Source organism: Chelon labrosus, assembly GCF_963514085.1.
Source record: "Chelon labrosus genome assembly, chromosome: 10".
Classification (NCBI taxonomy): domain Eukaryota; kingdom Metazoa; phylum Chordata; class Actinopteri; order Mugiliformes; family Mugilidae; genus Chelon; species Chelon labrosus.
Window position 1 is genome coordinate 15,063,747 of NC_140360.1, and position 25,933 is coordinate 15,089,679.

Here is a 25,933-nt window from a genome sequence, read left to right on the forward strand (position 1 = left end):
AACACACAGAGTATGAAATATGACATACATCATTAGATAGTGGCATCAGCAAATGAATATGAAGTTATTTTTTTACAATACTAGGTACATCTTGAGATTTTACCAGTGTTTCCTGCACTTGTTTTAACTACTACAATAACACATGTAATAATATAATATGAGTTTTGAGTGAATGATTATGCATTTTGTATCAGGGGTTGTGACAGTCTTCAATTATGAAAGAGGCTTTTATTGTGAAAGATCTCAGCGGAAGCGTGCTTTTTGACTCCGTAGCCGTTGACGCTGCTGGTGGTCGGCTCGGCTCGGCTCGGCTCGGGGGGGGGAAGGGCCTGCGCTGCCTGGATCTGAGAGCAGACAAACTTGCGTAGTCTTACCACGGTTCTCGCTGTCTGCCTTGCCTCCCCTCTGTGGACGGCCGGAGCGGACGAGGGAAAACTTGGATTGTTACCGCCGGGAACGCGGCTTCTTCCTGGGACATAACTTTGATTTAACTGCCGAAACACCCGGGGCCGTGGGAGGGAAAACGGAGAAAGACGACGGGAGCGCCGAGAGAGGAGAGAGGAGCAGCCTCAGCCGTTGGAGATGTGCGGTCGGGGCCGAGATTGCGGCGGTAGGTAGTTTACAGCACAGCAGCTCCTGCGACGTGTTGTTTTCCAGCTATTTTTTTTATTTTTTTTTCTCCTCCGCACGGTACCGCGGACAAAGAGGGAGAAGAAACGAAAAGAGCAGCCACCGCTACCTGCGCTTTCTTCTTTTAATTTTTTATTTTTTTTCCCCAGCCATGGTTTTCTTCCTTTGGCCCAGCAGAAAGCTAGCTCACACCGGCCCCGTCTCCACGCCGTGAAATTAGCCACACGGCTCTTGTTCCTCTGTCTTTCCCCACTCCTGCTCCCATTCCCCAGTTTAAAAAAAAAAAAATCTTCTTGTTCAGAGGAAACTTTGTTCTCCTGCAGCAGGTTACGGGCCTGTTGGTGTGTTTAAAAAAAAAAAATGAGATTAAGCCTCCCCGCTGCTGACTGTCTGGATTAAAGGTTAAATCACGTTGGTTAGAAAGTTATCTGGGCTGATTATTTTAATCGACACTTATTTCTCTTCCCCGGACGGTTTCAGGTCGCAGCTGTCATTTTTATTTATTTACACTTCTGTTAATGATAAATCCCAGCTCTCTCTCTCTCTCCTTTTTTTCTCTCCTGGTCTCATCTAACAGTGCTCCTGCTGTACTGTACAACGAAAATCAATAAAAACCCTGCATGTTATGAAGTGTTTAAATTCTATGTCGGCATGCAGTGTGTCTAGTTTAACACTATTATGGACGGTTTTATGTTGTGGAGTCAATTAAATTGCATGTTTAAGCAGTGTATTTATATTTTACAACGTGTCAGACTGTCCCCTTTAAGTTCAAAACATTTAAATAAGACAGTAAAGTTTAGTGGTTTGCAAACAAACAACACAACTTGTAACAGATTTTGCTTTTTTTATTCAGCTGTATTGTCTCTGGTAGTGTCGTAAATGATTTTCGATGGTTGTTTCATGAAGTTTCCACCTTTTTTTTGTTTGTTTTTTTTTAGAAAATACTTATTTCACTTCACATTAATGTCAAAACACGAGTAGGAGATGTGTGTTACTGCTCGAAAAGTCTTTTTCTCTCTTACACACACACATGTTTGACATGCAGGCATATGTGCACGCACTTGTCACTTCTTTAGGGTCCGCCCGTGAAATCAAATTGTTACGGCATACTTGTTAAATCCTATAGTGTTGTACCGACACATGTTCCTGTTATTCTAAAGACCCCGTTTTAGCCGGTGGGCTAGGCTAAATAACAGAAACACTTTGGTGTTAAACGCAGCGTCACAAACTACATCCTCCAGAACCAGCGCACAGTTGAATTACCACCTTTCTTAAACCAAATCAATGTAAACTCAACAATATAACAGTCATGAAGGAGGAGTTGGTGCAGGATTAGTTTTCATGAGTGTGTACGTAATGTTTTGGCAAGTGAGAGTGTGATACGCATGTTGCGTCGTTTGAAGCTTTCAGACTCCTGACAGCGTCAAACGCCACGCTTTGGTAGTAATGTGCATGCACCACTGACACACTAGAAGTCCCACTGGGAATGGTTGTTTCATGGGTTTCCCCTCCTTCTCCTCCTGCTGTAGGTATCCCTGTCTAAGCCTGCACTGAGCAGATTGTTCTGAGAGGAAGCGGATAACAAACAGGGGAAGTGAACATGGCTGGGACCTCTGGCTTCTTTTCCAACGGACCTGTGCCGTGGATGGACAACGACACGGAGATGAACAACCTGTACCGAGACCTGGAGCTGGGGACAGTACTGACGCTCTATTATTCTAAGAAGTCCCAGCGGCCAGAGAGAAGGACATTTCAAGTAAAGCTGGAGACCAGGACTATTATCTGGACTCGGGGCACGGATAAAATAGAGGGAGAGAGTGAGTAGTGTCCGAAAGACAAACAAACAAACACACACACACACGCACACACACAGATGGTGATGTACAGGTTGGAAATGCGGCGGCAACTTTTTGCCAGAACTGGTTGGTTTGCATACACTCAGGAATACGGCATTGTGTGGCGCTTGAATGGCTCACAAAGGCTCACACACGGTGTGGTGACAACATGAGGAGAAAGAAGTCAGTAAGAAGTTGTAGGGCTTAATGAGACTCAATGTCACAGTTTGGCCGTCCAAGTACATGCATGGCGGTGTTGCAAGAAAGTTAAGGGGAGTTCATAGGTGGTTTCAGAACATCTTCGCATGGTAGAAAATCTGGAAATGAGGATTAATAATGTAGAAATGAAAGTGAGACCGGCAGATTATAGGTATGGGTTAATGTATTAAAGGTAAAAGCACGGTCTTAGCGATCGAACTCTAATGCACCATTCAAGAACACAAAAAGGCTAAATTAAAGCTCTATAGTTAGATTAGTATGAAGACAATATCAGTGTTAGACTCCGATAGCTGTAGTCCTCCTCGCTTAAAGGTGGGTTACCTAAAAGTCCAGTTATTAGCTTTATTTTTTAGCGTTATAATATATTTTTTTTTGATGTGGTTATTAAAGGACAACTTTTTTTTTTGTCCAGAAGCGGAGAAGTCACATCTCGGGTACAAATAAATCCAGGATCGACGGTGGAAAGAGAAAGAGAAAGAGAGAGAGAGAGGGACTTATTTCCTTGTGCTGTTTTGTTCCATTCATAGGAATATACTGTGAGATACTAGGAAGCTGACATTCAGGTTAATCGTCAACAAAACGGCGTGTCTGACTGAGGACGCGCAGGCCTTCAGCGAGTCGTTAAGTCGTCTGTCTCTCGGGTAGCAGGATGCCTTGTGCACAGCTGCACTCTGCTCCGGATGCAACAAGAAAAGAAGAGCACACACACACACACGCACACACACACGCAAAAAGTAGGACGTAAAGTTTAGTTGGGTTTTTTTTTTTTCTTACATGGTGTCATCTTCTCTGCAACGAAGGGTTTCATACACACCCATGAGCTCATAGATGTAATCTGATACTCCTGGAGAGATGAAATCGGCCCGGGCTGCTCATTAATGCACAGAAATAGAATATCAGGTTTTTTTTTTTTTACTGGAAGTGTGTGATCGATCGGGAACAATTTGGTTTTTTGTCTACGGTGGCGAGAGGGAGTGATGTCCGTCATCGGTGCAAACGGCGCTCTTCTGGCTCGTTGCTAAATATACAGTGCTGAGGTGCGAACCCAGTTTGTCCTCACATCTAAGTGTACGATGCACGTTTTCTCCCCTTCAGCTCGGCTCTCTTTCAGTTTCTGCCCACCTTCCCAAACAAATGAGTGTTTCTTTGTGACACGTACCTACAGTGCGCTGTGTAGTGTGGTACGGCGAGATGGCTTGACTAAGCAGGATGTGGTGGTGCTTGAATAATTGGCAGTAAACGACTGGGTAGACGCGGAGGCAGCGCGTGTTGCAAATGTGAAAGTTTGAATACCTGACATGTCTTTTAAGTGAAACTCAAACTTTAGTTCGAATGTGTTTCCAAAGAGGCCGTTGCGAAACTACGCTCAGTAAATCTCCAGATTATCGCATCAACCATCTTCAGAACTTCTTGTTTCTGAGCTCTTGTACCAAGCAGCAGCAGCAGCGTGAGCATGAATCAAAATCGTGCTTGAACCTTAATCTCCCTAGCATCACCGGCTCGCTTTGACATCCGGGAGCGGCAAAGATGTCAAAGCTTCGACGAGCTCTAAATCGGCCTGTTTTTAAATTTTTATGAATGAACTTCCACGTATGTTTAAAACCCCCGATTTGGACGTTCTTGGAGCAGACCTCGTCGTCAAACCATCTCATGTGCTCAGACTCTGGTCAGAAGGTTTTTATTTCAGACGATGAGCTGATTTCCCTGATTAACCCTGTATATGACCGCACATGTCGCAGAAAAACTGTGTCTGCAGTGGTCATTGTACCTGTATTACCTCTGGTTAAGTAGTAGACCAACACAGGTTATGTTGCAAATCAATGAGCTTTAAGACACAAGTTTTGCATCGTGCTAACAAAGTACCTTGAATAACCTCAGTAAAATCAGTGGCATATAACCAACATGATACGGGCATTATAAATACGTCCTACATACTGTTGGTATGTAGGACAGTATGTTGGTTTGAGGTCATTTATTTAAAAAAAAAAAACACTTTTACATGACCCAGTTGAGATTGTTTTATTGTAAAATATCCCGCTCAGATGTGCGCTTTGGACAGTTTCATTTAAAACATAGTGACACTACAATACAAGTATATATATATATAATCCACTCAAGAGGAACCAGTGACATATTTAGTGTCCTTATTTTGTTTATGGTTTCACAGTTCTATTATTTCTGTAAGTGTTAAACACGTCGCTAGGAATAAATGCCGCAGATTCATTAGAAGAAATAGGCTCGCCACCTGTTCCGCTCACGCTGACCTTTTTAGGACCAACTCGACCTGAAAAAAAACAACTTTATTTGCTTTTTTTTTTCTTTAATATCCTTGGGTTTTTAAACTGTTGCTTTGACAAAATAAGATGCTTTGTGGTATGGTTAATTGGGACGGACAGGACATTTGTCTCCATCGCTTGGTGCTGTTCATGCGCTAATAATATTTCAATAATTGTCAGGTTACTATATAATGAAAAGAATCATTGGTGGCTCTTCTAATGGGACCGGTGCTGCAGTCGTGACAGGTCTGTTCAGGTGTAGAGAGGAGTTTAAACCGCGTGTTCTTGTGATCCTTAATTCAAACAACGCAAAGTGGTGTATGTTTATCTCGCTGTTCTCTTCTCTCTTTCTTCTGTCTGTACCCGGCCGGCCTTAGGCAGATGGGTCCCTCCATATGAGCTGGGTTCTGCTCAAGGTTTCTTCCTGTTAAAAGGGAGTTTTTCCTTGCCACCGTCGCCTTCAGGGTTTGCTCTGGGGCCAGGTTTATGTAAAGCGTCTTGAGACGATTCGTGTTGTTATTGACGCTATATAAATAAAATTGAACTGAACTGAAAGTCACAATACTCTTAATGTCGACCTTGGTTTAGCAGTTGTGGCCGCAGAGGTTTTCAGCTGCTACCTGGAAGTGTGTTGAATAATGAAGAAATGTTTAGGTTTGTTTTTGTTGACTTCTCCGTCGTGTAAATGCGGGCGGAATATACCTGTGAACATCTGTGGAAACTGTCATCTTTCTGATCTTCTTTTTTCCATACCTCCCGTAAAGGATGCGCACATGCGTTCTCCCCACAGACGTCACACGACGTTTCTAGCTGATGCACGTTTCCTTTTTTTTTTTTTTGTTGCACACTCAGTCATCATCCCAATTTATTTATGATAAATATATCACCAAATAACTGAGTGAAGGTGTTAAACCACAGGCAGCAACATGGTTACACAATTTAGATTGAGAGTGACTAGGAAGTCATTGGAAAACAACAACTCCACAGTTCTCTTTACATTTTGTTGGAAAGAGGAACAGAATCCATGTAGGTGCGTGGCGGTTGTTTGTCAGAGGGAAACTCCTCTCCATAACTTTATTCATTTTCCCACTAAAGCAGCTGATGGGCATCAGCTGATGTGGAAGTGTGTAGTGAAACGGAGGCCCCGGCGTCAGCCACACAGTCGCTCGAAAATTTGAAAAGCGCAAGGTGAACTTGTCACATTGAAGTAGTCAAGCCGTTCAAACTTTTATTTATAGCACATTTCAGAATCTAAAATAAATTCAAAGTTACGCACAAGTAATACAAAAACGTGGCTTCGATTAAAAGTACGCAATTTAGCTTTTTATTTATTCTATTGTCGTGCCATTTGTGTATTTTTAAATGTAATTTATTTCAATTCTACTGTATGCAGCAGAATAATTGCAGCTAATCACTTTGTGGCGTTTCTAGTTTTCTTTCCTCTCTAAACCCACAAACTGTGTAAATTGAACCATGACATGTAGTGATAGTGTAGTATATAGTCCTAGTCAGTTTTGAACTTTGTTTTGTTTTTTTTTGAACAGATTGATTTAAATGACAATTTAGCCAATTCGTAACTATATAACTACACTTCAACAAAAACAGAGTTTTCTTTAGTTGTTTCTATTGCGTATTCTTTAAATTAATATTCAGTGTACGAAATGTCTGAAAGCATTGGGAAATCTTGTGGCTTCTTCATAGCAGCTTTTGATTTAAAGAAAAAAAAAAAAGTGACAAAAGTTCAGTTTTTAATGTTATTTATAGTCACTTTAAAAGAGAGACACTGCAAATCTATACTGTCATATGTGATACTGATCTCTAAATGCAGAAGTGCTTATGTAGAAAAAAAAAGCTTCATCTGTTTGGTGTCAAAAAAACTTATATTTTTTTTTTCTTGGTTACGTAAGAGGTAGAAACGGTGTGGCGGGTAGGACAGGTCGCAGGAAGACGTGTGGAAGTGTGTCGTAAGATCCCTCCTGTCGTCTCTTTGGGGAGCGCTACACCTTTGGCTAACTCTTTATTCCCCCACCCCCCCCACCCCCCATGTGTCTGGGGCAGGCTCCAAATATTTTGCCTCGAATGACGAAAAATGTTGTATGACAGTTTCAGCCCATCAGAGCTGCTTTTCTCTCAGCGGAAGTTTGCTGGCCCGTGTAGCGGGTAAAGTAAACTGAGATATGATGCGTGATTAGAGAGCTCGGCTTGGTGAAATTCTGCGAGCAGACATGCTTAGGGTTTTTTTTTTTTTGGTTTTTTTTTAATGCTCGAGAGAAGAACGTGCACATTGCTCACCTATACGCGAGCACAGATGTGGTGTGTAGGCGACAAAAGCACAGGATGTGTGGTTCGGGGGCAGGAAGAGGAGTAGGAGCTGAGAGATGTGTGTGTGTTTAGCAGGAGAGTCCCTGCTGTTGGTCTTTAACTGCTGCTAATGTAACTCTGATAGGAAGCCGTTGAGCTACCTTAAAGCCTACACACTCAAAAAAGTCTGTAACTGCTCATTAACGGTGTCAAGACAAACAATGAAGCACTGTTTGTGCCGTCTTATGTATGTACTGTATGGCATCAAGCGTTACAAGCATTCTTCACATCACGCACGTACCCACCAGTCCTGTGAGAAACTGGTTTGTGCAGCTGGCTCGCCGTCTTTTCAGATTAGTAATAGGTGGTTTTGGTTGATTTCAGTGGTGAAAGACAAACCGAGGTAAATATGGGGTTGGTAGCTTCATCATCTTTTCCTGGACTCTATCGATATCTTGTCTGCTGAATGTCTTCAAGTCTGCCTGTATGTGGTTTAGGTCGTGTCCTCTGCTTCGCTGTTTTATGTGGTCTGGGGGCTTAAAATATCTGTGCATTGCAGTGTGTTGTTCTGTAAGGTTGTTGTTAGCGATGAGGCAAGTAAATAATTATTTATGAGCTAATACAGCATCATTATTTTACCATTTCCATGAAACTTTATTGTTTTATAAAATGCTACCGTTCGTATTTTCAGACCGTGTCGATACGTGACAGTGATGGCTGATTTCGCTAACTGTTGCATGTTTGTCCGTCTCTTCAGTTGACATTCGGGAGATCAAGGAGATCCGTCCTGGACAGAAGTCTCGGGACTTTGAGCGCTATGTGGAAGACTCGGCCTCGCGGTTGGATCAGGCTCACTGTTTTGTCATCCTGTACGGCACAGAGTTTCGCCTTAAATCCCTCAGCCTGGCAGGTACGTACCGAGAGAAGAGAAAAGTCCGTCGACGCCAAACGTCAAACACAAGCTCACGAGCTACAAACCTCCGTCGGGTCATTTTGTTTCTTCTGGTTGTTAATTGATGATTGTCACATATGAAAGACTCGTGTTTATGCGTGATGTCTTGTCGTGTGGAGCAGAATTCAGTCAACTGTTGTTCTTTGCACAGCGACGTCTGATGAGGAGATGACCATGTGGGTGAAGGGGTTGAACTGGCTCGTGGCTGACACGCTGAAGTCCCCCACACCGTTACAGATAGAGAGGTAAACGCAAATAAAAACTACATTCAAGCTGTTGAAAGGTGGCGTGAATGTGCATGACTTGTGTTTATCTTATCTTTCGTTAATCGCATTACATCTTTTTTCTTTTTTCTTTTTTTTTTTTAGGTGGTTACGTAAGCAGTTCTACGCAGTTGATCGCAACAGAGAAGACAGGTAAGTCAGCTCGGTTGCCACTCAGCTGCAGACTTAATCCGATCACGCTCGCAAGAAATAGACATCATTAGATGTAACTCAATTGTTTGGTGCAGCGGTTGTGTGCCCATTCCCCAGTGCAACATTTAGAGCAAGTAGACTTGCTGCACTTTGGTGGTAGATGTCTGTGAGAGAGCTCAGTTGAGGTGCGGTGAAGGAACTAACCTCTCAGCCACACACCAGCAACTCTTCCTGCCGCAGGAAACAGACTGCAGAGAGTGGAGGAGATGTGCAGAGACGTTTGTCTGATACATCCCTGACGAAGGAGCAAGCCTTTGTTATTGCAGTTAGGTTATTGTCCGGCCAAAAATTCCTGACTGTGTAGTAGAAGTGAAGGCAAAACAACTCCACTGAGCATGCGTGTGTTTTTTTTCTGCATCACAACATTATCTATATGTGCGTGTCTCTGCACGTATTGTACGTGCGTATCCATGTTTGTGTTTAATATTTCAACAAAACCTACGTGTATGTGTTTAGGATATCCTGTAAGGATCTGAAGAACATGCTGAGCCAGGTCAACTACAAGGTGCCCAACATGAAGTTCCTCCGAGAGAAACTTCCGGTAACCTCCTGCTACTTATCACAGACCCCCTTTTTCCACTCCCATCTCCCTGCCCACTTCCCTTTCACTACGATGTTGTTACAAGACAAAAGACTTATGATTTGTCTTTCACAGCAGTTTTTTTTTTTGCTTTCCCCTTCGATTCTCTGCTTGTTTCACAGGACTCCGAGCTGAGGAACGGAGACGTGTCCTTCAGCCAGTTTGCCCAGCTGTATCGTAGCCTCATGTTTGATGCTCAGAAAAACGTAAGTGCAGACATTTTATGTATCCACAGATAGTCCCAGCACTTTCATTCCCCCGCACCCCATCTGATGCCCTGCCAAGGCACACTTCATCCCCCATCTGTCTGTTCTCAAATGGCTGCAAGATCAATATGGACCAGTTAAAAACCCACCAAACCCCTCTGGTGGAGGCCATTAGGACACACAAACTCACACACACACACAGACGAGGAGGCAGGCAGGCTGGGGTCAGATTAAATGGATGACCTCAGTGCCCTCCCTCCCTCCCTCCCCCCACAGGATGTGTGTGTCCATCTACGTGAACACAAAGTACTGCACTTTGATTAATAAACTGATATTTTCCTTTTTGATCAATTTTTCAGTTGGAAATTCCACTTCTACAAAGGTAGGTCAAAACAAAGTCGTCTCTCTTGCAGAGTAAATCTTTTTGTAGCGTTGCAGATGTTCCATTCACTGAAGTAAACCATTACTTCCTCTGCCAGGTTCACTGACAGACCAGAGCACAGGATCTCCCTAGAGGACTTCAAGAACTTCCTCCTGGAGTCTCAAAAGGTAATATCTCCCTCGCTCAACAGCTCGCCTGTGGCAGATTTGTTTCATTTGCATGCTCCAATGCGTCTGCATCTGTCTGTGAATCCAGGAAATGTGGGCCACGGACAACAACAAGGTCCAGGAGTTCATGTTCGGCTACCTGAAAGACCCCCTGAGAGAAGTGGAGCAGCCTTATTTCCAACAAGACGAGGTTCGCGCGCGCATTCTCTCCTCTCCCTGTTTTCTCAATTTTTTTAATTTGCTCTTTTCTGGGTTTTTGTTCTCCGATGGAAAATTTGAAACATGTTTTCCGATGCCCCCCTGTCTTGTCAGTGTGGGTGGGAGACACTCAGAAATTGACATGGATAGCCTTGAGCATGGCCAAAAACACCTCCTCCCACACAGATAGAAAAAGTTATTGTGGCAGCGTGTCACACTTCTGCAGAAAGCGAGGGATGCTTTTGTGGTCACTGGCAAGTCTTGATTGACTAAAGAGAAGAGGAAGCTGGTGAGAACCAGACTGCAGGAGTTGGTTCTGTCTGACAGAAAGAATGTTGCATTACCAACACAAAAAGCTGGAAATGAGAGCCGCACAGATTTGGTCATCGTACTTTCTAAAAGTACGAAGAACTCTCCAAAAATAAGCCTTCAACTGGCGGTGGTCTTTTCTTTCTTAGTTAAATGACAGCCATGTCTGACTACAGATTACAACAAATCCAAATGATTAAGCCTGCACATATGAAAATGTATGAAATATCAAGTCTGAATATGTTGCCAACATCTGACTGACTGAGGCAGCTGGAGAACACTAAGTTGCCCACTTGTTAACATAAGTTGCTCACAAGACAGCTGCTCCAGGGATTTGGAAACGTTTAGAAATGTTTTGAATGCATATGTGGCAATATGATTGCAATATGGCAAGCCGCATGGCAAGAGCAACTTTATTTTTCTTTAGGATTTCGAGGATTTGAGAGAATTGTGTTTAAACAAAGAGACTCTCAAGTACAGCACAGAATCATTCACTGGTGTAATCCCAGACTGTCTTCATGGTTTGATTGTTATTACTTGTTACACTGTGATGGCTATAAGTCTTCAGGGTGAGGCAGCCTTCCAAGCCAAATCACAGAAAAAACAAGAGCTGTGATTTGTAGGTTTGGACTTACCCTCTCATGCGCTCTGTTTTTCTCTGCTTTGTTCCTCCCGTGTAGTTCCTCACCTACCTGTTCTCTAAAGAGAACACCATCTGGGATTGCTCCTTGGACCAAGTGTGTCCTGAGAATATGAACAACCCCCTGTCCCACTACTGGATCTCCTCTTCACACAACACGTAAGGATGGAGGGGGGCGGGGGGGGCATTTGTTGGGCAGACTGTAATTTAGGCCCTGGGAACGCTCAAGGCTGGCATCCTTTTTCAAAAAATCTCTGCCCAAACGGGGCTTTTGAACTGACTTCATATATCAGATAAAAGTTATTATTTAACAATTATGTTCCAGAATGAGATGCAGGCGTTTATTTTGCAGGAAAATGTATTTTTCCTCCCATTGAAAAGTGTGTGAAAGGCCGTTCAAGTGATAACCTTCTGTACCAGATGTGAAACAATACTCATTGGAGCGGCGGAATGAAAACTTCCCATGTTGCTTTGATTGGGCTTGAATTGACCAACTGAATGAGTAAGAAGTATTTGCCGCAGTCAACAAAAGAGAAGGAACCCTTTTGATATGGTGGTATCGTGGTGTTTATTGAAAGTGTGTGGTGCTGTCCCTTACATGTGAATCTTGAGAGAAGCTGTTTTGATTCTTTTTGTGAACACACTTTGACGTTATGTGTTTTTTTTTTTTTTTAGCTACTTGACGGGAGACCAGTTTTCCAGCGAGTCGTCTCTGGAGGCGTACGCTCGCTGTCTGAGGATGGGCTGCCGCTGTATTGAATGTGGGTAAACACACACAGAGACAAGCCTGTGTACTGTAAATGACTTGACTTCCAACCTTCTAATTAACCGTCTTACCCCGCAGTTCTACTTTTAAATGCAACCGCCACTGCCTCACCCACACAATTGGACACGCGCGACGACTGAACTGTTCATTGCCTTCACACCAAACCCATGTCAAGCAGGTTTCTATGAATAGAACAGACTTGTTGTCGGAACAGTTGCATTAACTCGTACAAAAGTAAACAAACATGATGATAAATACTTGTGCGTCAGCCAGCTTTAAAACCCCGAAACTCTTGCGTCACTCTTTTATTCACGCTCCTCCGTTTACCTCCTCCTTCCTTAAAGTGCTGTAGACGTAATGACGTGCGTCTGTGTTTGTTTTCAGTGGACTGCTGGGATGGTCCAGATGGAATGCCAGTCATCTACCACGGACACACCCTCACAACAAAAATCAAGTTTTCCGATGTCCTGGCCACCATCAAAGAGCATGCCTTCGTCACATCTGAGTGAGTCTCCATGAGTTCAAACCAGTCTTGTTTCTTTTCATAGCAGCCAGCACTGATGCTATGATAAAGAGGAACAGAGTTGACGACGACGTAGAGACGGTGCGCACACACACGCGAATGTTGCACAGGCTGCGCTGACATTGTTGTTTGCATGAGAGACCAAGATGAGAGTCACACCTACGCACTCATACAGATGGGGTCTCTGTGAAGTTGAGACACTTCTTAGTTGTAATGTGTGGTCTTTATGAAGGTACCCCGTCATCCTGTCCATCGAGGACCACTGTAGTATTGTGCAGCAGAGGAATATGGCCACCTCCTTCAAGAAGGTGTTTGGAGACATGCTGCTAACCAAGGCGGTGGATATTGCAGCAGATGGTTTGCCCTCACCCAACCAGCTCAAGAGGAAGATCCTCATCAAGGTCAGGGCCACCTGGAATCAACTGAACTTATTAATTTACAGTGTTCTGACTGTATTATGTTCCTAACTATATTTCTCTCCTTTCACACTCTCTGTCTGCCCTCCTCTCCCTTCATCTGCTGCAGCATAAGAAACTTGCAGAAGGCAGTGCCTATGAGGAGGTGTCCACCTCCACTCCCTACTCAGAGAATGACATCAGCAACTCCATAAAAAATGGCATCCTGTTCCTGGAGGATCCCATTAACCATGTAAGTATCATCTGTACCCAAGCTGGTTTTGTGTGTTTTTAGTGATAAGAAACCCAAGATGCATCACCATCTTGCAGACTACCACTCTGACCTGTTTTATAACTAAGTCAAGGTTTTTCTTGGCACTAAATCAGGACTTTATGAAGCTATTTTCCTGGGAAATTGAACATTTTAAGGTTAAATATTTGATCTAACCTTTTGAACATACCATACTCTCTCTGTCTCTCTCCCCCTAGGAGTGGTACCCTCATTTCTTTGTCCTGACCAGCACTAAGATCTATTATTCGGAGGAGACCTCCAGTAATCAGGGCAACGATGATGAAGAGGAGCACAGAGAGGTCAGTACACCTGATGTGTTGTGGGAAAGAGAGATCATTCAACTTTTACTTGTGATTGCTGTGGATGTATATGGAGAAATTAGAAAGTAGGTTTCTGACAGTTTTGGTTTTTAATCTTCAGATGTCTGTATGAGGAGGTGAACAACATTAAACTTTGACCTGATTCACATGTCTTTAAACTTACCAGGTGTCTAATGGTATGGACCAGCACGTGACAGAGAAGTGGTTCCATGGAAAGCTTGGTGCTGGGCGGGACGGGCGGCAGATCGCCGAGAGGCTGCTGTCTGAGTACTGCCTGGAGACCGGCGCTCCCGATGGCTCCTTCCTGGTCCGGGAGAGCGAGACATTTGTGGGAGACGACACGCTGTCTTTCTGGTAGAGGACACTGTTTTGCATTAAGAAAATCTGCAAAATCTTTTACACGGATTTCAACTGTTTGTTTGGCAGTTGCTCTTTATAGACAATACAGTGGACATTAAAACTGAAACCAATTGGAGATATTTCAAAAATTACATTGTGTGTTTTTTGTAATTAACAACGTAATTATATATCACTAAATAAATGTTTGGTGACATGTATTAGTGGGAAATTGGTCCAGTGTGTCAGGAAACTAAGGCTATGTGTTGTGTAGGGTTAATTCGTGCAACCAGCTGAGAGACACACTGAAAATCAATGTCAATCCTTTCACCATTGATTGAACGTGGCTGTAGTCACGGTCTGGAGTGTGATCAGTAACCTTGTGTCTACTAATGCATAAGCTCTGAATGAGTGGAGCTACCTCACAGCTAATCAATCATCAATACGCATGTGGTGTGTAGAAGGTTGACCGTGTTCAAGCTATACATATCTCCTTCACATCTGCGTAACAGGCGTTCGGGCCGGGTGCAGCACTGTCGTATCCACTCTCGTCAGGAGGCGGGAAGTCCCAAGTTCTACCTGACTGACAACCTGGTGTTTGACACGCTCTATGCCCTGATCACCCACTACCAGCAGGTGGCGCTACGCTGCAACGAGTTCGAGATGAAACTGACTGAGCCGGTGCCTCAGACCAATGCCCATGAAAGCAAAGAGTGAGTATCTACACAGACTGGAAATCATATTTTCTGAATACGATTTTGTAACTACTTATTTATGTTGAACGCTGGTCGTTAACAGGAAAGAAGAAGTGATGTAAAGTGGAAACGAATAGATGCAGCTCTGCAATTATCTTTGTCCGTGTTTTTTTGTGGTTTTGTGTCAGGTGGTATCATGCCAGCCTGTCAAGGAGCCAGGCAGAGAACATGCTAATGAGGGTACCTCGTGACGGGGCTTTCCTCGTCCGGAAGAGAGCAGAACCCAACTCCTTCGCCATTTCATTCAGGTATCTCAGCCCTGCTGCCTCATTCAGTCATTCTTATTCTATTTGAAGTAGTTCACCATGACGATTGATGGGGAGGACGAACATTACATCATTAAGTTTCTAAGTGTATTTTTTTTTTTTGAATGGGCTCTTCACAGGGCGGAGGGCAAGATTAAGCACTGTCGTGTGCAGCAGGAGGGTCAGATTGTGGTGCTGGGCACCTCAGAGTTTGACAGCCTTGTAGATCTCATCAGTTACTATGAGAAGCACCCTCTGTACCGCAAAATGAAGCTACGCTATCCCATCAATGAGGACACACTGGAGAAGATAGGCACTGCTGTGAGTACATACAGCCCACGGAACATTTATTGGTTATTAACAAACAAAAAATGTTAAATGGATTAATTATTCATATTTTTAAACCCACCTTGCACCCTATAGAAAAGAGCTATTAACACATATCATATTGTCCAATAGGAGCCAGACTACGGGTCACTGTACGAGGGCAGGAATCCAGGCTTTTACGTGGAGGCTAACCAAATGCCAACATTCAAGGTGAGCGCCCACAATGGAGAACATGTAGTTGAACTTTGCACTACAGACGCCTGGACTTGCATATATGGACAGAGAACAGAGTGCATCATAACCGCCTTCCTTGTTGTTTCAGTGCACTGTGAGAGCCATGTACGAATATAAAGCCCAGAGAGACGATGAGCTCTCCTTCAGCAAGAACGCTGTCATCTCTAATGTGGACAAACAGGAAGGAGGCTGGTGAGTGAGCAGTTTAAAACTCATTCAGGAAGCAGCACTTAATTTTCCATTTACACTGATCATATTTGCGTTGTGAAACCAGCCAGGGTAAGTGACAGGTGAGAGACACATGATTAACACTGTGGTATTATCTGTTTTTTTTATAAAATCAAGGTTGCCATCATTAAAATGCCAAAAACAAATTACAGAACCACATCCTCCTCTCTTCTCAACTCCTGTTCTCCCACCTCAGGTGGAAAGGTGACTGTGGCGGGAAGAAGCAGATGTGGTTTCCTGCGAACTACGTGGAGGAGATCAGCCCGTCAGCAGCAGAGCCTGACAGAACGGTGAGGATCAGACACGCTAGATGAGAGAGGGATACAGTGACACGTTGGTATTTTTAAAGTGAAACGAGTTCACCTGTTCTCTCCGCCGGGAAGGCTGGGTCTTGTCACGCACCTGACAATTGGCTACTCTCGCAGAGATACATGTGTAATATGGATTATAACTTCAAAAATACTGACGGCGTCTTTAATAATCCCTTTTTTCTCTTTCAAGCAGGAGATGACAGAAAACAGCCCTCTGGGAGATCTGCTGAGAGGAAGTGTGGACGTGTCTTCCTGTCAGATCGGTGAGTGTAGGGTTGTAGCCAGTCACCTTGCCAGAGGGCAGCCTCCTTTACTGGCTGTCTTGTGCATGCACATGATCTCCTAATCATTTTTTAATAGTAAAGGGACGGTCATCACTTCCTTGAGTGTTGCTTTTGTCCATTATCATCCTCGTCTATTATTAATTCATTTGGTGTTATCATTACTGTTGGTTTTTTCACAGCTCTGTGTCTGGTAGTTTATTGACGGCTTCTAGTCCAGTCGTTACATGTCCATTAGTGTTGGCACATGCTGTCATGCATTGTTGGGGCCTTTTCTAACCACAGTCGGAGTCTGTTTCTGTGCCATTTGTGTGACTCATTGGCTCCATCTATTGGTTGCAAGGAAAGGATCTAAATATATCTGCTGGAACACTTTATTCCAAGGCTTCCTTCACATGACCACTACAGAACCAGCAATGGAAGCCATTGTTTTCATGTGGATCAAAGTGATGACACTGAATTTTGAGGCTGTGCCACTGTTTGTGTTTTGTGCACATCACTTTGGCTTTGTGCCACACTGCTGCAGGCACATTATTTGGACTTTAACTGTTCGACTTTTTTGAAATCGGTGTTCAGTCAAATTCTAGCTCACCAAGAGGTTCAGACACAGCGAAACCTGTCTGTGAGGTTTTGGATTAAGAGAAATAAAGTCACAGATCGGCCTCTTCATTCCTGTCTTCTGTTCCCTAACCTTATGTTCTTCTCCTCAGCCGTGCGTACTGAAGGGAAGGGCAGCAGGCCTCACGTCTTCTCACTGGTGCCAAATACCACTTTGCGGACGGGCCCAGTGTTGGATGTAGCTGCAAGCAGCGCAGAAGAACTCAAGGAATGGGTGGTCAAGATCCGTGAGGTCACCGTGACCTCAGAAGCCAAAGTAAATATACATTCATGGCATTCCTGACAGGAAGTGCACTCATACAACTCTCATGCCAAACTTTCAGCGTGTGGTTAGTGTATGTTATCCTGCAGACCCACACGTATACACCTGATAGCTGTATTGTATCGTTTAGTACAATAACCTTGGCAGTAGTTGCTGAGGAAAAAGAAAATCTTTGGGTTAAACTGAGCACTGATTTACGTTCTTGTCGGAGCTGCTGTATTCACTATTGTGTTTCTCTGCTCAGATGGAGGAGGGAAAGATAATGGAAAGGAGGAAGAAGATTGCACTGGAATTATCAGATCTGGTCATCTACTGTAGACCTGTGCCATTTGACGAAGAAAGTAAGGATAGCACATGCAGCTCAACACACACAACACAACGTGTGAACCATGCTAGCGCTGGTAGATTAGATCTGTCCTTTCTCTCTCTGTCTCCTGTAGAGATTGGCACAGAGCGGGCCTGTTTCCGGGACATGTCATCCTTCCCAGAGACAAAGGCAGAGAAGTACGTCAACAAGATTAAGGGGAAGAAGTTCCTTCAGTACAATCGACTGCAGCTGTCCAGGATCTACCCTAGAGGCCAGAGATTAGACTCTTCCAACTATGACCCACTGCCCATGTGGCTTTGCGGGTCCCAGCTGGTAGCACTTAACTTCCAGACTGCAGGTACCTACCTTCTTTTCAGAGCCAATACAGCTGCTCACACAGGCGCCGTTCAGACTTTCTGTTAACATCCAACCTGGGCAATCCAATTGCAAGTGGCCAGCTTTAAGTACCTGTGGTCACACCTGGTATTAAAATGCATCTTTACATGTACTGTCCCCAGCCAGCACTCGAGATCCGACCTTAGTTTTGTGCAAATACACACCAACGTCATTTGGGACGCAGTTAAATATTATAACATCTGCTGTCTCTAATGGATCTCTGCATCCTGCTGTATCAGAACCAGAGCCATGAACAGCGCCTTTTGTTGTGTGTGCAATCAATACTTGGGCACACAAGTATTTTAGAGGCATGCATAAAGCTCAGATTTTAACTTGAACTCTGGAAGCTTCCAGACACACCTTTATTATGTGTTGACATAAATAATAAGTGTATTTAAAAGGCAGCGGTGAATGAGGAAGTACACGTACCTGCATGCGGCTCCTTATCATTAATTAATCACATGCTGATACGTTTTTAATGACAGAATAACACACAGTGTACTCACATTCAGTCAGTCAGTTTTTCTGAATGAATGAGGCAAACCTCCACTTATTCAAGGCCACCAATGCTGAGTAGGTGGTCCTGGGTCACCTTAAGGACACTGCCAAAGGAATGCAGACAAATGTGGTCAGAGGTCAGATCAAACAAATGTGTTGTCAGTGTGTAATGTGTGTCACACCTGTACTTAACGCTGGCCACTTGAGTTCGGATTCCCCAGGGTGCATGTTCGTGCAAGCTCTCAAATGGCCACATTTACATTTATTTACATTCTCTTTATGTTCCTCATTAATGTCCGCTGCTTCCCTTGTTCAGACAAGCCCATGCAGATGAACCAGGCCCTGTTCATGCTGAACGGAAGGAGCGGCTACGTCCTTCAGCCACCCATCATGAGGGACGACAACTTCGATCCCTTTGACAAACACACACTACGAGGCCTTGAACAAATCACCCTAGAGATAGCGGTACGGTGGAGTGAGCATTGGGTTGTGTGCATGCGGGTGTGACGCCACAGTTTGGAGGGTTACAAGCTGTTAACTGGGAACTGTTAACAGCTTATTTGACAAGTTTTTGTAATGGTACCAACTGACTGAAATGTATATAGGCTGAACAACACAGCTCCAGTTGCAGTTCATAGCTACGGTAAATAACTGACTCCATGGTAACGTTATACTTCCTGTTTACCCTCTTCTCCAAAGTCTGGGAACTTTAGTTCCGATGCTTAGAGCATGATTATTCCCAAATGAAAGTAAGGAAGAAACGGGACTTGTGAGGTGTCCTGAGTGTGGAGACAATAGTGTTTACGTTCTGAGGCAACGTGAGATGCTAACCTGTAACCTGTATTCCTCTTCTTCTTTCCAAAGGTCTTGGGCGCCCGACACCTGCCCAAGCACGGACGCGGCATCGTGTGTCCTCTGATCGAGATCGAGGTGTGTGGAGCGGAGTATGACAGCGCCAAGCAAAAAACGGAATCAGCAGGTGAGCGCTAATTTTAACCACGGGGCTTCTCTGCCAAAACTGAAGTAAATAAGTAGCCACTGTTTACTGGATACATTACCCTTGTGTAATTTCCTGTCTGGTCCTAGAAAAACAGGAAGTTGTACAAACAAGCAAGCCATGTGTGGGAATACAAAGGGAAAACACTGCGTAGTGTGGATATAATACTAGCACAGCTCTGGTCACGTTTCACTGAAGAAAATGTTCAATGGCTTTGATGTTTTAATGTAGGGTGTTTTTTTTTGCCCCGGCTCCATTCTTAATCCCTAAAGTTGAATAGCTATGCAAGAAAAAAACACCAGCCTCCACAAGCTATTCCTTTAGCCTTCTTTGTTTCACAAAATAAAAAACAGTAAAGAAACCAGAAGCATATTGGCTCTAACACAAACACTCAGACCTGGATGGTTTTTACAAAATAAATAACTAGTGTGCACTTGGTGGCTGCTGTGGCTCAGTGGGCAAAGTGTGTCACGTGACAAAGTGTCCTCGACCAAGACACTGAACTGGGGGTTCACCTGTGTGTGAATGTGTGTTTGTGACTGTGAAGCAGTTTGAGTCGCAACAGGTAGAAAGGCCATGTACCATTTGGTGTGGGTGTCAGGAAATGCATGTATACTTTTATTCATGTTTAATAATGTGCTCATTAATCAAGCAAGGCAAGGACTGACATTCTCGAATATTGGCCTTCATTTAAACCAGTGCAGTTTCTAGTGGTTAGGATTCCTGGTTTTCACCCAGGCGGCCCGGGTTCGACTCCCGGTATGGGAACTTGTCTTTTCCCTAATTTCCCCACGGGGATGAATAAAGTCCCATCTTATCTTATCTTATCTTTCTTTTACCATCAGTTGGATGTTGGTGAGTCAACAGACAAACAGAGGCTTCTCCACTGTTTCTGTTTTCATTTATCAATCTCTCTTCTAGCAGCCAAAATAATTTCCCTTCATAGAGTTTGACACAAGTTTTATTTCAGTGTAATTATGCTGACGTTTAATGTGCAACACTGTGATGTAGTATTTTTCCACTGCTTTTATTTAATTACAAGAATGACTCTAATAGTGTATATACACACTTTACATTTGTCATGTTTCTCCCCAGCTGATAACGGTCTGAATCCCACGTGGCCGAGAAAGCCGTTCCAGTTCACAGTGTGCAACCCTGCTTTTGCCTTCCTGCGTTTCGGGGTTTATGAGATCGACATGTTCAGCGACCAAAACTTCCTGGCCCAGGCCACGTTCCCCCTTCACGGCCTCAAGACCGGTAGGTGTTTTTAAAAAATCGGTTTTTACTTTTACTTTTTTTTCTCCAACCAGAGCTTTAGTAAGAGGCTTTTGCTTCCGTATTTTGCATTGCACCAGGTTACCGGTCAGTACCTTTGAAGAACAGCTTCAATGAGGACCTGGAGTTGGCGTCTCTCTTAGTCCACATAGACATCGTCAGTGGCAGGGTGAGTGGTTGGTCTTTACTGAGCTGGTCCTGAAACTGCTCCATGATGTCTGTACTGTCAACAAACTGTCAACAAACACTTGCACTGTTGGAAATGTAACAAAGCCCAAGGAGACAAAGACACGTCCCTGACACGTAGTTGGTAATACTTCAATAATGTTTATGAGCTTTAGACAGACCATGCTATCTTTGGACAGAGCCAGGCAAACTGTTTCAAGGCTTTATGCTGAGCTTATTGGTAGCTGGCAGTAGCCTTACTTTTCCAGTATTTACATACACCAATCTGCCACAACATTATGACCACTGACTGAAGACGTGAATAACGTCGACCATCTTGTGACAATACAATGTTCTGCTGGGAAACTTTTGGACCTGGTATTCATGTGAATGTTACTTAGACATGTACCACCCACTAGACTAGACCAGACCAGGAACCCCCACCCCTTAGCAATGACACTCCTTGATGGCAGCAGACACACACACAGACACACACACAAAAACAGTTTAGGAGCAACTATAGATCCCAAACTGATCAAGTATCTGTGGGATGCACTGGAACAAGCGTGATCCACAGAGGCCCCTCCCCTCAACCCACGGGACACTAAGGCCCCCACTAACAACATCCTGTTACCAGACACCACAGGACACCCTCAGAAGGAACATGTTCATTCTCTGCTGATGACTCATAACTGTTTTGGAGGCACAAGTTAGACCTACACACTATTAGGAAGACGGTCATAATGTTATGCCTGATCGGTTCATGTGTGGTTTAACTGCTAGATTTTAAATTTGTATTTGAACCATGAACATTTGGTTGAATGCCACTCTTGCATGAATTATCTCTACTCGTATTTTAAGGATGAAAACGGCGAGGTTCTGAGCCCGTTCCTTGGAGTCGGGGCCACATCGTTGGCGGTTCTGCCATCAGCCTCAGCCCAAGTGGGACGGGAACGTTTGGGGGAACTGAGCTCAGTGTCCTCGACTTCCTCCAGCATGTCTCCTCTGCCCCAGTCGCCAGCTCAGGCCATGGCCTACAGAGGAAGAGAGGGCTCGTTCGAGTCGCGCTACCAGTCCCCTATAGATGACTTTAGGGTGTCCCAGGAGGCACTGTTGGACCATTTGGACGCACAGAGCAGAAAGTAAGTGTGTGTGTGTCTTTAGTTGTTGCCCGTGCACAGCGTGTTGAAGGTGTAGAAGATTCCAGACATCCTCCTGTCTTTGTCTTTACTTCAGGGTGTTGCGGAAGAACAGAGTGGGCGGAGAGAACCGTGTCTAAGTCCAAGCCAATCAGGACATATTTCTGTTGCACCCCCCCCGCCCCTTCAAATCCCCCCCCCCCCTCCCCCCCTCGACCCAGTCGCCTCTCCCCGTACTGATGATGTCACTGACTGCTGTGAACACTGTTTCCATGGAAACGCCCACCACCGCTTTGGCCTACATTTCAGGCAGCTCTCCCTCCCTCCATTCTCCAAACGCCCCCCCTTCTCTCTCTCTCTCTCTCTTGCTCTCTCTCTCGCTCTCTCTCCCCCCTCCCTCCCTGCCGCCAGCCCTCCCCACCACTCGCCTGATGGGAAGGAGGGACTCGGACATTGGAGGGGCGGGGGTGGAGGCTGGGGGGGGCCTGCTGAGAGGAAGCTGACCAACGTGGACAGGAAGAAGAAAACGACACTCACAGTAGAACAAAAAGTGCGGCTGAAAGAGTTGCAGCCCTGGACTGGTCGTCTTGTGTTTTAGGTGTGCACAACAGCTGCTTAGTTTGGAGGTGAAGAGAGAGAGCTATAAAAGGTATCAGTTTGAAACTGTTTCCAGTTAAGTTTCCTCGCTCTTCTCTATTTGGCGTATATGAATATATATATTTATTCCTGCTGTGCTGTTGTGCCAGAGAACAGCAGCTCCTGTCTTCATGTTTTTAATTATTATAATTATTTAAACCTTTAAACATTCATAATGTGACTTTTTTTTTTTTTTTTTTTTTTTTTTAAATGTATATGTGTAAAACATGAGGGCTCTCTCCGGCTATTTTTAACGTCTCTTCTCTGCTTTGTGGAGGAATTTATTTATCGCCTCCAGTTTAACTCGTACCCCGAACCTGGAGAATTGTATTTTTATTTTTTATTGAAGGCATCAGGAAAGAAGTCATAGCCTGTGTTTGTGTTGGAAGCGGTGAGAGAGCAGCGGCAGCAGCAGAAGCGGCAGCAGCAGCAGCATCACACACACAAACTCTCTTTTATTCCTAACTTACATTCCACAAAAATAAAAATCACACATCATTCCATTTCCCTGTGTTGCGGCGCCTCTACAAGCCAGTCTGACACGTTCAAACGTCTTACTCCACAATGATCCTGTCTAACACCTGACTGTGTGATGAAGCAGGGATAAATGTTAGGCCTAAAAAAAAAAATTACATTTTTCTTTTTGTCAATGGGAACACGGTTGTGCAACAGGGCTGCTGGTTACAGACGATCATGACCATCCTGCTCAATAATATGATCCTTATTAACAACCACAGTTAGCTCTAGTGGTTTGCAGAACATTAACATGTGCTCGTAGGTTTCAACTCTGTCAATATGACATAAATCATGGAAGATTGTAACTCCTCTATTAACTATGCAGCCCTAGGTTCCCCTGATTTATGATGCAGTTTTTTTTTTTTATGACATTTCAAGTCTTGATATAATGTCTGGCCACTTTTTATTCAGTGTTTTAATTTGTTCACAACAGCTGTTCCCACAGAAGCCTCAGATCTTTGATGACCCGTGAATACGAAGACCGCCGCTGTTTTATTTTAGAAAATGTTTTAATTCCACCACATGTGAGCACAAGTGTTTTACTGTGACCAAATCGTTTTTTTGTTTGATTTTTTTTCAGCTTTGCTAAAATATTTGTTTCCCTGCGTCTGAATGAGAAAAGCAATTCAGTTACTGTTGACCGAGTGAGAACCTTTGCATTGTATAAAGTGTGAAATATGAAGCCATCTGGTACGTACTGCTGCACCACAAAGACATAAAGCGCCTTTTGTGTTGCTGTGGTGTTTTGGGGGGGGAGCTTATTCTCAGCACTGAGCTGCATCCCAAAAGCCTGTGAGGGGTTACACTGCAGTGAGATGTAGTTAAACTTTCACTGCATGTACTTATTTGTAATGAAATGTACAAAAGAAAAAAAAAAAAGAAAGATGCAGGTTAATGGATCATCATTCCCAACGTTGGACTCCTCATGCTTTAAGTTTGTCTCGCTTGGTAATGAAGACTTACCAGGAGGTAGATGTCAGTGCCCTTAAACGTACAGGGAGATGTCATTTCCTGTGTTTGTGGTGTGAGCGTGTGATTGGCTGAGCTTGTTGCAGCTGCGTTTGTGTGGCTGACGGAGGACAGAGGTGGCCTGTGCCTTCAGTGAGCCGAGACGTATGTAAGCGACGGTGTTCTCTTCACTGGTTTGTATCCGAAACAGTGTTTTCTCTCTTTCTATGTCGTAAGCCGAATACCTTCGCTCAGTGTTGGAGACACTGAGACGCACCTAAGCCATATGGTATGATTTTAATGTAAAAAGCAGGGCGAGGAGTGAATACTTGAGGCAACCCCTGATATTAATCCCAAAGCTCCTCCATGTTACATTTATTTCTGTGGACGATGAATGGTCTCGGTGGAGAGTTCACCCCCTTTCCGATGCTGCATTGCTCTTATTGCTGACCTGTCTGCTAATGTCTATGTGCCTCCATCACATTAAAAGCCACATCTTTCACCCGCCCCTGCCGGGCGTTAAAGCACCTGCACAGCCGAGGTGCACCCACACAGGTGTGACCGCTTATTTTGACTGATCGCTTCTCAGTCTGTAATACTCCACTGTTCATTTTGTTGATATAAAGGGACAAAGCGTCCTCTCACCAACCTGTAACGAGGACAGATCAGCCAGAATAACTAACGGACACCTGTGTGAGCGCACGAGGCCCTTAACCGTTTTTCTTTTTTCCAATCTTGTCTTCTTTTTTTGTTGTTGTTAGCGACAGTCTCATTTACAATCGCCTTTCTGTAATGTGCCTAAACTATGGAGAGGAAAAAGTATTCATTTTAATTTTTGCCTTTCATATGAAACATATTCAAGCCTGAAAAGTAAATAAAATACTTACTACTTTATACTAACTTGTCCTATTTTTCTCGTGCTTATGCGGTTATTTGTTTTAAAGTTAAATGCAACAAAACACACACACACACACGCAGAGAGGGAGCTGGTTTCAATAAGTTCAGTAGCAGCACTTCAGGAAATGAATACTAATAGTTTCGGTCTAAGATGAGTGAACAGTAGCCTGTGAGGTTGCAGCCCTTAAAGGAATTAGTCAAATAGAGAAATTATCTTTACCACTGTGAACCGCTGTGCCACCAGGAAGACGCTTCTTCTTCATCCTTAAATATTACCAGTCAGCTACAGATATAAATATTAAAAACAATAATTGTAGCTTTTAACAGTAAGCTTTTTTTGGCTCCAATTTGACGAAAATTATTTACAGAAATGTTTTTATGAATGGTTCGAATAGATTTAATTAGATCTGATGTACATTTATGGAAAGTATAAGTTGATTTACTATGACATTGAACTCAGCGTTTGGTAAGTGACTCTTATGTTATTGTTGCTAGGTTAGACAGACAGCAGTGCGGGGCTCCTTTGCCAGAGAAAAACATTAAACCTGTAGACTTAATTAGCATTCAAACTCTTTAATTGTGGTTCTTCTGAATTTCAGTCCTACCTGTCAGCTCCATTATTAAAGATTTTCTCATTTTCCTCTGGGAACTGACCCCTGCAGTTGTATAACCTAGCAACAGTAACACATGCAAAGTCAAAAAGAGAAGGAGTCGACTGGTTCACGGTCGGCAGAGCAGAAGGCCGACAAAGGGTCAATTATTTTTGTCCAAAGGGCCCGATCGGGACCACATGCCGCCGTTTGCTCGCCGTCGCTGCGCACCGTACGTACGGAAGGCGCGACTTCAGCCAATGACACGAGGAGCCACAGATTTATTACATTCTGTTTATTCTGCAAATACCATCTGTAAAAATTGTACATCAAGCCTAAGTATGGAACTCTGGTAGAAGTTCACAGTCGTTTTACAGTCAAATTTATTTTAATAAGAAAGTTCCATAAAAACAAACGTACGTGCACGTTCAGTGACGTAAAGAAGCACTTGATGCTACAACAACACAAACTGTTTTCCATAAAGTCTAATATATTGTGTAGCTTT

At 43.9% G+C, this 25,933-nt stretch overlaps 1 protein-coding gene across 1 annotated transcript; it reads left to right on the forward strand.

Annotated features, from left to right (window-relative positions):
* The first annotated feature begins 397 nt into the window (after positions 1–397).
* Positions 398–25,031, forward strand: plcg1 (phospholipase C, gamma 1). Its single transcript, XM_084554365.1, has 33 exons — positions 398–610; positions 2,160–2,447; positions 8,019–8,171; positions 8,365–8,458; positions 8,582–8,629; positions 9,146–9,230; positions 9,392–9,475; positions 9,835–9,857; positions 9,955–10,024; positions 10,113–10,214; positions 11,212–11,330; positions 11,847–11,932; positions 12,322–12,442; positions 12,693–12,861; positions 12,986–13,108; positions 13,345–13,446; positions 13,634–13,821; positions 14,316–14,516; positions 14,687–14,806; positions 14,944–15,124; positions 15,263–15,340; positions 15,453–15,556; positions 15,789–15,882; positions 16,097–16,166; positions 16,895–17,058; positions 17,309–17,405; positions 17,505–17,729; positions 18,582–18,730; positions 19,130–19,244; positions 20,358–20,519; positions 20,618–20,706; positions 21,564–21,844; positions 21,939–25,031. Exons 2-33 carry the CDS (start codon positions 2,231–2,233, stop codon positions 21,979–21,981), a joined length of 3,957 nt encoding a protein of 1,318 aa, XP_084410491.1. The 5' UTR covers positions 398–610; positions 2,160–2,230; the 3' UTR covers positions 21,982–25,031.
* Positions 25,032–25,933: the final 902 nt, after the last annotated feature.